This window comes from Corvus kubaryi, unplaced genomic scaffold (genome assembly GCF_017639235.1).
Source record: "Corvus kubaryi isolate FWS band 111438036 unplaced genomic scaffold, C.kubaryi_AGA036_p1.0 split3-73, whole genome shotgun sequence".
In the NCBI taxonomy this organism is placed as follows: Eukaryota; Metazoa; Chordata; class Aves; order Passeriformes; family Corvidae; genus Corvus; species Corvus kubaryi.
Window position 1 is genome coordinate 40,535,584 of NW_024582091.1, and position 12,068 is coordinate 40,547,651.

General features: G+C 39.0%; 1 protein-coding gene across 1 annotated transcript in view; it reads left to right on the forward strand.

Annotated features, from left to right (window-relative positions):
* Nucleotides 1-12,068, forward strand: part of ARID1B (AT-rich interaction domain 1B) — a 38,130-nt gene that overhangs the window by 6,907 nt on the left and 19,155 nt on the right. The window contains exon 2 of the mRNA XM_042016662.1: nt 7,282-7,448. Coding sequence (XP_041872596.1) covers nt 7,282-7,448 — 167 coding nt within the window. The remainder of the gene's footprint in view (nt 1-7,281; nt 7,449-12,068) is intronic.

Here is a 12,068-nt window from a genome sequence, read left to right on the forward strand (position 1 = left end):
TTTTTTTTTTTTCATAGGTTGGCTTGGGGTATTTTTTTAGGAGAGGAAAATTGCCTGTATTAATAATTGGTTAGCTCACGTTGCTTTGATTTAAGATAGAGTAGAAGGCAGTATATAGAGAGCACCTCATAACAGGTGCATATGTGATGCTCTATACATTGCACTGACAAGTGGTGTAATTGTGCTGCCGTGCAGTTCTTGGGGACAAAGGGATTACAGGCCGGTGTGTAAGTCCTGTCCTTTCTGTAGTACTCGGTATGACTGCATTGCAGACTGCAGCGTCTTGTGAACATGCTCGAGCTACCTTTTTAAATGAACTGGCTTGTGTACAAGAAGCAATCTGGCTACAAGAGTGTGGATCTCCCTTTGACCTAATTCACCCTTCTATGGAGCACAGCAAACTAGCTGAGCACAGTTTTTGGTGTAGGCTCCTGCCAGTATCTGAGCTAGTTTGCAGATCTGTGTACTGCACTGCAGTCTTCAACATAGACATGCATTTAATGACTCTGCAAAATCCACTACCTTGCAAGTTCTGGAATGGGGATTATTGTTCTGTGACACAGAAACATGCTTTTCATGCTTTCGCTTCCTTGCCCTGGGTCACAGGGTGGACCAGTATCAGGCCCAGTGTTAATATTTTAAAGGCTCATAATAAGATTTTAAAGTTCATACTTCAGTGTAAAGGCAAGCAATGTAGGAAAGACAATAACATAGGTGGACATTGTGACCAATGTATTGTCAAAAGGTCAAAGCTAAGTGATAAGAAGTAATAGAATTTATAGAATGTATGAATAAAACGCCTTAGCATCAGGATTTCAGATTTACCTCTGATTAACAGCCTTGACATTAACACCCAGCTTTCCACTTGGTTTCCTTTTAGATTTTTCTTTTTTTTTTGTTATTTAGTGAGAAGGATTTTTAGCCTTCAATAAGACTGTGTGCACAAGCATGCTGGGGTTGAACATGTTGATTTGAGACAGGAGACCATGCTGCCCTAACTGTGGCGAAATATTCCACTGAACATGTACCAGAGGATTTCCTTACGCTGTATAAGCATATTATATTTTTCTTGTTTCTATAATTCAGCTAAACATACAGGTCTTGTATTAATTTGAAAGTTCTAGATATGAACCAGATCTTTTTGGTAAGTGTGTGAATGTCAGGGAGTTAGTTTTCCATTACAACTTTCTATTGGACAGTATGGAGAAATGCATGGTTTGAATGTTTGGGGGAAAATACTTAGATTTTGGCAGAAGTCTGGCTTTGGAAATCTAAGACTGAAGCAGAAGTTGTTTCAGAAGTCACAAGTGACATCTTTCTTTATAATTACAACTTTATAATTACAACTGAATTGACCACTGTGAAATTAAAATAATTAGAATTAAATACTATAACCTTTTGTTAACTGAAAGAATTACTCCTAGTGTAAAGTACCAGGTGGTAGGGGTTTTTTTTTCTGAGAATGCTCCTCACTATACTTTTTTTAATTCTAATTTCTATGTAATTACAGTGTTACAGGTGCTAAGAAAGTGGAGTGATACTGGTGATTATATTACTGAGGGTGGTACTTGTTTCACAGTATTCTGTCTCACTGTTCCTCAGCAAAGTTGGCCACTGAACCAGGTAGTGCCAGCCTTTCTTCTGAGTGCCACCCCTGCCTCTGGAGTTGAATTTTCCTTCTCTCTGTAAGCAGGGCTTGATGCTGATCAGGCCAGACAGATCTGTTTTCCCCCAGATTTTTCTGTCATGACACTATGGTCCACAGCTTCCAGATTGTGCTGTTGCCTTCTACCAATATCATCCAGGGTAATGGATATCCAATATCATAACTCACTTGCTAGGCACCAAATAAATTTCAGGGAGAAGCAATGATGTGGCCAGGACTTCCTCCCTGTAGCGAGCATGTCATGAAATCTGATGTGTTCAGGTGGATCCCAGTGTGACTTGGCAGAGCTTTTTGTGATAGGGGATGTGTAAAGCTTCTTCCATTATTGACTGGATCTAGCCATCAGGATGGTGTAAAAGGGCAGTAGCTGCATATTGCTGGTATTATTAGTGTACCTATGCTAACACACTAATTCTTTTACATTTTAATTTTAAAAATTATTATAATGACTCTAATGCTGTCTAATGATCCTTCTCCTTTGACATCAGTCATGGATTGCACATGCAAAAATTGCTTAAAACTTCTGTTTCTATCAAGGTATTACCTGGACAAAGAATGCCTGCCACTAGATCCCTTATTCAAACAAGAATTAAAGATAATGGGCTAAGTTATAGGTTTAATTGGATTTGCCCCATCTCTTCATTTTGGCTGCCAATTTTGTTCCTCTATTATTCTCATCCTTTCTTTGTGTTCAGAGTAGTTTAATCACTGATGGTCAGTCATACTTCTCCCAAAATAATGCTATTTATACTGTACAAGTCAGATAGGAGTCAAAAGTAATTATTACAGTTTCTGTGCTTGCCTAGAAATAGATTCAAACTCAGGTCTGTTCTCTCTCTAGCTGGCCCCAGAATATCCACGCTACCACAGGCATGATGAAGTTTCCCAAATTCTTGTCTCCTGCATCGTGTGGGCCACAAAAAATGTGGGTGTAAGGGAGAAGGGGGAGGGAGGGTTTACTTTATGAAGAAAGAGGATGCTTGGGTCATTCACTCCCAAGCATTTTAAGTAATTGGCTTTAGATTTGTTTTGTTCTGGGGAGATTTTAATTAAGCTTTTTTTTATATGCTGTTTAATAAACATTTGTCCATAAGCGGTATCTTGTGATCCCCATCAGTGAAGCAGGAGGATTAATTTGCATGTTGTTGTTTGTTATTTATTTAAATAGCCACAGCAATTACATGGAATGTTCTGCTAAGGCAGCCGTGATGGGTCTCTGCGCTGAAGAGAACAGCATCCAAACGTTCATGTAGCATTATGATTATTGCTGTATTTTAGGTGGTGATGTTTGGTTGTTTTTTTAAAACAGGTTGGATTGAGGGAATATGGAGGAAAATTCTAACATGAGTAACTGATATGTAAGTTCAGAAGAGGAGCCTGGTAACCTTTTCTAAACCAGTGTCTGAAAGCAGATTGCTTCAGAAAATATTTAAGAAAATGAAGCAGTCTCAGAGCTTTGGCAGTCAAGGTGTTATTGCCTCTTCAGGTTGCTTACGTTTGTTACTTACTATCTTGCAGACCAAAGTTCCATTGTTTTCTCCGGGGACTCGAATTTCTTTTGCAAAGAGGCTAGAACATAGGCATGGCTCTATCAGGGCAGATCAAGGGTTCATGTAGCCCTGTATCCTGCCTCCAGTGGAGGCTTTAATTGGATGCCTGGGGGAGAGTCAGAACAAAGCGAGCATGCGGTACTTCCCTCAATACTCTTCAACCCTCCAGCTATTTTCAGTTCAGGGACTTCCTGAGCCAGATGCGGCTCTGTAAATTTGGTAACCCTCAGAGGATGTCTCTTTTGTGAACTTGTCCAGTCTTTGCTTGAGACCACATAAACTTTCAGCTTTCAAAACATCAGTTTGACAAGGAGTTCTATACATCTGCCACCTCCGTGACTAGAGAACCTGTTTCTCTCTTGTTTTGAAGTTTGCTTCTGCTATTAAATGCATCCTAATTGTTGTTGGACAAGATGCTTTTGTAGCTTTCCATCATACTCCTACTTCCTGGTGTCTCTTCCATCCTCAAAGGATTATAGGTTCTTTGTATGGAAACTGTTCTATACTTGTTATGATTCTTGTTGCATTTTCCTGAACCTTTTTGTCTGACCCTTCCTGGTAATTCCAAGAAGTCAGTAGAGAGGGATTTTCTTTCGCTGTGTTGATGTCTCCTAAATCTCATCTTCATTCTTATCTGTCCTGATTTATCCAGAACAGTCATCAGTGTTATGTAGTCTTAAATTACTCAAATCTCTGACTTTTCTTTCTAAGCCATACTGCAATTCTCACCTACCAAGGCAGTTCCAATTTAGAGGCTGTGGATGGTCATTAGTAATTCAGCTTTTTGAATTTGATTAGACCTCTGGAGTGATACTTTATGGTCCCAAGCCACTTCTGACTGTTCATTTGTCACTTTATTCCATGAAAAGTCCCATTAGATTCAGAGACATTTATCAAGTCCCTCACAAAGGACTCCAGCATGGGAACACCCCAAGATTTTTCCACAGTGCACACTAGAGCCAAAGATTTTGTTAAGCTTCTCTGTGATGGCATTGTGTTCTCTGTATCTCCTTTTATACCTTCATCATCATTCGTCTCTTCAGACTCTGGCAGACCTCCTACTTCTGATGTGTTTGAAGAAATGAATCATGACTCATTTGATTCCCTTTTCTAGCTGTTCCAACAGTTCTTTCTGGCCTGTCTTACTACATTTGAAGTGCCAGAGTTTACAGTCTTTTCTGTTTTCCTCATTTGGACGTGGTGCTGGCTTATTGAAGGGGATGCCTTTTTGCCTCTAGAGAGCTGCACTTTGCCATGCTGGTGTCCCTTTGCTCTTATCAGGTCTTTCCGAATGGGTGGTGAATATTGTTTCTGTGCTTTCCATGTGGTTGTTGTTAAATAGCTTTGATGCTGCCAGTCAGATTTTATTTCTCGTAGCTGTCTGTTAGAGATTCCTTTTAACAAGCTTTCTCATTTTTGTGTAGTTACACTTTTTGAAGTTAAGCACAACAGTAGCACATTCCTTGGGTTTCATTGTTCCTGTAGGGATGCTCAGTTTAACTCTGTTATGGTCACTGATGCACTGTGGTTCTGCAGCTGCAGGATGTAGTAGTAGATGGCTCCTGCTGCTCTGGACTGAGCCAAAGGCAGTGGCTCCTCATGCAGGTTCCCTAACCAGCAGTTCCATGGGACCTTTGACAGTTATCTCATACTTTGGTCTCAGCTTTGTAGTCTGCTTACTAAGTCTGACTGGGAGGGGTTGAAATGTCCCCCTAATCAATCTTGTGGTGTGCCTTTTGCTGATCTTGCTTAGTGTGCTGCTGTCAGCGTAGTCGTAGTTTGGCCATGCATGATGGTTCCAGCACTCACTCTTTTTGATCTCACCAAGCTCCAGACCTCTGCTGCTTGGTGAGGTGGAGTTTTATTTTGATTTATTTCTAAATGCTATGTAGTATATAATGTTAGTTTGTTATTAGCTGTCTTCACTCTGAATTTGTATCCTAGGATGATGCCTACTAGTGACTCCACTAATTTTTTCCTTTCAACCGTATTTCTTATATGACTGCTACTAGTGCTTTTGTTCGCAATTTGATGTTCCACTGATCCAGTCCCCCCCTCTTTGTGTGGAAGTCCATGTATTGTTGGAATTTCTTATTGCCACTCTGTTTACTCTGCAGTCACTGCATGTCTATTTTTCATTCTTTGATTCTTCCCAGCATCTTCACTTGATGACCCAGAATCTCCATGTCTTCATTTGACATAGCAATACCATGGTCTTAAACCATGTGTTCTTCTAATCCCCTCTTCATTTTAAAATTTTGTTTTCTTGCGCCTTATGTACCAGTGACCTGGCTTCTGTGTTCAGGTGAACTCCAGCCCTCCTGTACAAGTATCTTTATTCTAGAAATGTTCTGGTTGCTCATGCATCTGATCTTCAGCTTTGTCACCATCCTGTCAACTGGGCATTCAAGTTCTCTTTTTTTCCTTTTTTCCAGCAGCCTGTATTTTGCTGTCTGGATATCTTTCCTTTTCTTCCCAGTGTAACTGGAACCCAGATGGACCACAACACAGGTTTCTCCTCAGCATTTACTAGGAACCAGTCCAGGCTCTGTGACCTTTGCAGATGATGGGCAAATCACCATGTGGTCTTCTGTCAGATCCCAGACTCCAGCTGTCTGTTTGCCTGATGATATTCCAACACACCCTTTTTAGTTTGCATTATAAAGGCCTCATTTATGCATCATCGTGAAGAGGGTATTTGTCAGAAAGGGTTGCTTTGGTCACAGAAACATTTAACTGCCTGTGAAATGGTGGGAAAGGAAATGGAAGCGAAGGTAAAGAGCGCAAGTGCAGAAGTGGGGTAGTAGAAGAGGTAGGACTGCCAATTTCTGGCAGAAGTAATTGGAGCAGATCAAGTTGTGGTAATAAAAACAGCCTAAGCACGTGTTTAAATTTGACTTTGTATTATTATTACTACCGCCTAGCAAATACTGTTGAATGAATGCAGTAAATTAACTTTAGGTAGAACAGGTATGTGTTTGCTTGTTGAATAAACAGATCTATCGTTGTATCAGAAACTCAGTAGGAACAGTTCAGAGATCAAAGCATTTCAGATGTGCTCAGGTATCTGAGACACTTGCTTAGAGCAGGGATGTGCAGGACCAACAGGAGGTCCGTCCTAGAAGGGAGAAGTCACATGCAGCATCTGTTATTTTTCTGAAATTATATTAAATTCCAGAGTTTGAGGAAAAGCATGGGTACCTAAAATCAGGGAAATCTGGACATGATATCAGGAGTCTGTTGAAAGTGTGCTCTTCCAAATACCTTGAGAAAATGTCAGTGTCTATTGATACAAGGCTTACAGACTAAACCGATGCAGAAAATTCCTCTGACATTGTAATTGACTTGGTTTTGGTTCTAACTTAAATTCTCACTGTGTGTGGGTTCTTAGTATGTGATACATGTTCCAACTGATGTGTAACACATTATTTTGTTCTGTTGTTATTTTTTAAAAAAATATATCTTAGTAGGGGGGAGAAGACTAAGAGAGATTGAACTTGACAAAACCAAAATCCTGCCAAACCCCAAGGCTTTTGTGTAAGGCTTAAACACAAACACTAAAAACCTGAGGATTGCAGGCAAAACATTAAATAAAAATTAGTACCTGATTGCTAAAAAAAAAAAAAAAAAAACCAACCAAAAAAGCATTTCTCTTTCAATGTCTTTTTAAGAGTTGTGCCATTTTTCCGCAATTAAACTTTTGGGTCAGTGCATCAGAATGATTCTTCTGTTGATTTGCCTCAGTAATGTGCCCAGGGAGAGCAAATATCTCAAATAACTGCTTCTGTATTTTAAGACTGGGCATTACAGAATTGTGATGTTCAGAAGCGTAGCATTTTCCTTGGAAGCTCTTCCTGAAAAGAGTAACTATGCAGAGCACTTGGGCTCACTCCTCCTCCTAAGGCAAGAGGATCTAAGGGCTCACAGTAGCTGCTGAGAAAAGGAGTCAGACCACTGGGTCAGGTGTATAGCTGAGGATACCACTTCTGCTGAAGTTGCCATATGGGTGGGACATAGCTTGATTTCATGTCCTCTGCTTCAACTCATGCATTTGCTTTGCTTGGCTCTTCCAACAGATCCCACCTCAGTATGGTCAGCAAGGTGTAAGTGGCTACTGCCAGCAGGGCCAGCAGCCGTACTACAACCAGCAGCCGCAGCCCCAGCACCTGCCGCCCCAGGCACAGTATCTGTCGCAGGCCCAGCAGAGGTACCAGGCTCAGCAGGTAAGCACCGTCCTCCACTACTGACACTCACCCTGCGGCTGGAAGTGTAAAAGTAACCCTTATGCAGAGAACAAAACCCACCCCTCATCTTTTTGAGGGAACAGTGTCAGTTAAATAACAATGATTAAATAATAAATTGAGCAAAATTAAACGTGGAATCAGACCACATCCTTCGGAACGGTGTTTAGGGATATACGCACAAATACATCTGCGCACATTTTCAGACTATTTCATACCAGCTTTGTAGAGTAAAGCCAGTATATTTGCCCCAGCATCTATTAACTGTGCTTTTAAAAACAGGTAACAATTTATTGATGAGATGTTAGTGGATTCTGGAGCTTTTCCTTGCTTTTGTTTTGTTCTTTCCTCACAAGACAGACATTGTTGAGAACTCCTGCATCTAATGTGGTCACTACTGTTTTGGGGTTTTTGTTACTTCATTTGAGGGCAGAGGAGTTCAAGGCATTTTGGAGTTGCTTTGTCAAGGGAGCTTCTTAAAAGATATTTTAAATGGATATTGCAGCTATTAATTTGAATTTTGTCAGTTTGCACATCCAGTTAGTGAAACCGCACAATTCATTATCCATTGCTGGTTTTGAATTGTGCTCTATATATTAAGCATTAAAATTAATTTCAAGTGATTCTGTTTTTAACCAAGATCAGAAGTGGTAATGTATGGGTCTGGTTCCCAGAGCTGGAGAAGCACTTGGATTTTAGATACTGAACAAAATGGATGTGCATAACTGATGCAGCTGAACACGTAGGTTCAGTTTTATCTGCAGTCTCAGCTCTGTTAATCATGGAGAGGTGATCTGGAAATGGAAGGATGAGACTAAAGCATACTCATCATCCTGGGAGATCTAACAAAAGCGAGTTGCTCAAGACTGGATATTAGTGGAAGCACCAGCACTTGCTGCAAGTCAGTGCAGAATTCTGTCAGGCATGGTTGATGAACATTTTGGGATTATGCTGGTGCAATGTAGAAATCTCAGCTTTAAATAAAAACAGTGTGTAAAATAAACTAACAAAAGATGCTGTAAGTGGCAATGATACTGGAGACTCCCCTCCTTTGACTTTAAAATAAAGCTATGATAATTTCACTGTGTAATTACATGTTAATTTCTCTTCATCTACATTTTAAAATTCCATTGAGAATTAACTTTTTTCATTAAAATGCTGGATGGTTTATGAAATAGAATTCTTAATTGTGTCTATGATATTCTTGTAAATGTCACCACATTCTATCTTTTGGATTATATGTAACTGCAACTTTAAAGATTGCAGTTGTGTCTTTAAATTTAATTTTCTTTTTTTACTTTGCCATTAAATGCTTGATTTCTCTATGACTTGAAAATACTGTTCATAAGCATCTTGGTAAAGTCTCAGCAGATCAAGTCCTAGTAATACAGCCTATAAGATAGGAGAAACACAGCTGCTCCAATGTCTACATATCACAGTGTGTGAAATTGAAATGGGTTTTTTGCTGCCTTGGACACCTTGTCATGTTTTAAATATACTGTCAGTTGAACGGATTGAATATTTTGGTTTAAAAAACACACAAAACATACCAACTTTATAGGCCTTCAGAGTAAAAAGGTACTGATTTATCTGTTGATAGGTGTTCCAATTACATCATTTGCTATCATAGCTGGGAAAGCGAAGGTTTGTGCAGTGAAGTGAGAGGTATCATAGGAAGGATGAAGGCAAAATTAGAGTAAAGCCCTCCGTATATTTTGAGCTTCAGAGAACTGGGGTAAAGAGAAAGGCATGGGCAGATTCACAGGTAAAAGATACCAGCCTTGATGTAGCCAAATTTCTTTTTTGAGGATTTGAGGGAACATTGAAAGACAGTCTAAATCCAGGCTCCGAGGGTGATACAGGTATCTGAAGGTCAGTAGGCATTTTTTGCCTCAATCTGCAAGTTGAGATGATGCATGAGGTCCTCACCAGTATAGCCTTGCAGTTGGTAGTCCTTATTGTGAGAATTTCACCTGAATTCTTGATGGTTTGTGAATGACTGTTCTTCAGTAGTGGTCAGCCTCTTAAGTTTTCAACTCTGATCCCCTCTGAATTATATGATAATTTCACTGTGTAATTGGAGTATTTGTGTGTAGATGGGACTATTTTCTATAAATAATGAGTAGTCCTAAAACACCTTGGGGCTTGCTTCTTTCCCGATCTCCAGATTGGTTCCATGGCTGCTCTTCCCCGTCTCAAGAAGAATCATCAGATGAACGCTTCTTCTCTCATGTTTCTCTGTAAAACCTCACCACTGTGTACTTCCCCATTCTTTGAGAACTGCTCATCTAGAAAACAATTCCTAACACAAGAATTTGAAGTCTGTATTTCTGACACTTCAGCAAAAGTGTTCTTTCTCTGCTGATAATGCATAGTAGAACTACCATCAAGTGGTAACTGGTGTGGAATACAAAAATTAATACTAAACGAAAAACCAGAAAAGTTGGGAGCATGTGTCAAATTCTGCTGCTGACAGAAAAAAACTACAAACTGTGCTTACTTAAGCATGCATATCCCTGCTTATATGAGACGGAGTACCTTTGAAAAATAAAGAATTATAATTTATTTGATTAAAATTTTAGCAAGAGGACTAGGAGTAGGTACTTGTATAGTTTTAGGAGAGGTACCAGGTGGGGGAATGTGGGTGAGAACAGAGCCACACTCATCTCAGGGGCACAATGGAAAGACAAGAAGCAGTAGGGACACACTGGGAAGAAGGAAGTTGTAACTCTGTAAAAGAAAAACAAACAAACAAACTCAAAAATTATAAAACCCACAAAATTCCAGAGAGACTGGAATCTCCCATCTTTGGAGAAATTCAATTAGACAAAGTCCCCAAGCACCCTGTTCATGCTAGGCTTGCTTTGAACTGGAGGTTTGACTATATGACGTCTCTCTGAAGGTCTCTTCGAATATATGTTGTCTTGCTGTGACTTAATACTGGCTTTACATATTCTAAATACAATTCTAAAATAAACTACAGAATCATATATTACCTGTTGCACCAGCTGGTGTACCTTTCTTATTTGTGCTCCTAAAAATATCAGTACATCCTGTTTATATAATCCTGTCAATTAGAAAGCTGAGGTAGTTTCAGTCATACAATCTGTCATCCTTTCTGTCTGTCATCCTTAGTTTTGCTCTTTCTTTTCAGCTTGCAAATGAATTTCCTTCATGTTTTCTATATTCTTCATTAACCATCTCTTTTTCTTTCTGTATTGATTTTGTGATGGGAGTGTGATTGAATTGGTTTACTTCAGGATGGAGAAGAGAAATGCCAGATTGGGGAAAGAAGGCTTCTCTAATTTGTCTTCTTTTCCTGACTGTATTTTTTTTATTCCCCTCGTATACTTACGTCTATCTACTTGTTTTGGAGATTACAAAGCCGAAAATAGTGTTTATTCTGGCTGGATGATGGACTTTTTCTTGCCACTGGTTTCCTTTTATGTAAAACCCTGTAGTGTGATGATCTGGGTATTCTGTTATGGGGACAAAACTGATGCAAAATTTCTTGCAGATGATGTTTTATTTTTGCTCTTTTAAACAGAATGTGGGTGAGCTCCTGAGGTCAGGTATAACTGTGTTGTGTCTTAGAATTGGTGCTCATCTTCATTTCACACATACTGTGGAAGTGTGAAGCCATTGCTGTTTTTTCTTGACTCACTTGAATTCAATATGCAATCTTGTCTAATAAAAGTAAACAGATAAAACAATTTCTGGGACTGTTCCAGTGACTTGTGACTTTCATTCTTCTAGTAAGCATAGAGGGGAAGGAGGAGAATGGAATTTATTTGAATGTTTGAACTGTTGTTTAGATCTTTGTTAAATTGATTGCATGGTAGGCAGAAAGGGAGTTTCATAAGAGGTGATTTGATAGTAATACTAGCACAGTTTACTATAGAACCAAATTGTAAGCCAGCATCACTTATCCCCTCTTCGTATCAGGAGCCTGCTGTGTAAAAACCATTAAAGGAAGAGCTTTGTTTTAAGCAAATTTATTTCAGTAGCAGATTCATTGATCATTAAATATTGCCAGTAGATGTAGGTCCTGCCTTGGATTTTTTTTTTCTTTAACTTCTTTTTACCTTTACTGCTCTTTAAAAGAAAAAAAAGAAAGATGTGCTACACTGCTATAGTGTTGCCCTTGGCAGGGTTTTTCATCTTGAAATGGCATATAAATGAATAAATGCTTCGGTTGTTTTTGCAGTTTTAAATCTTTTGCCATAAGTAGAAGTGATATTTTGCTCAAGAATGTCATGTAATTGCAAACTTAAACTGTCATCATTAAACATTATTTTGTTAAGATAGTGTGATGTATATTTTTGGTTATTATGCTTTCCAACTGGCTTGTAAACAGCCATGTTTATATATTTCTTTGCTTTATGTAGCATGTGTTCATATGTATCAAGATAGAATCGTGCCTTTAAGCTTTATTGTGTTATTTTATGAATTGGGACCATATCAAATTTTGACAGATGAAATGGATCTGCAAAATAGTTATGGTCTCACTTTTAGTTAAACAAAAATAGTGATTTTGTTCTATACCTATTGCTGTTACCCTGAATGAAGCCATCCTTTGTTTTATACCTTCATGGAAGCTTTCTGCTTGCA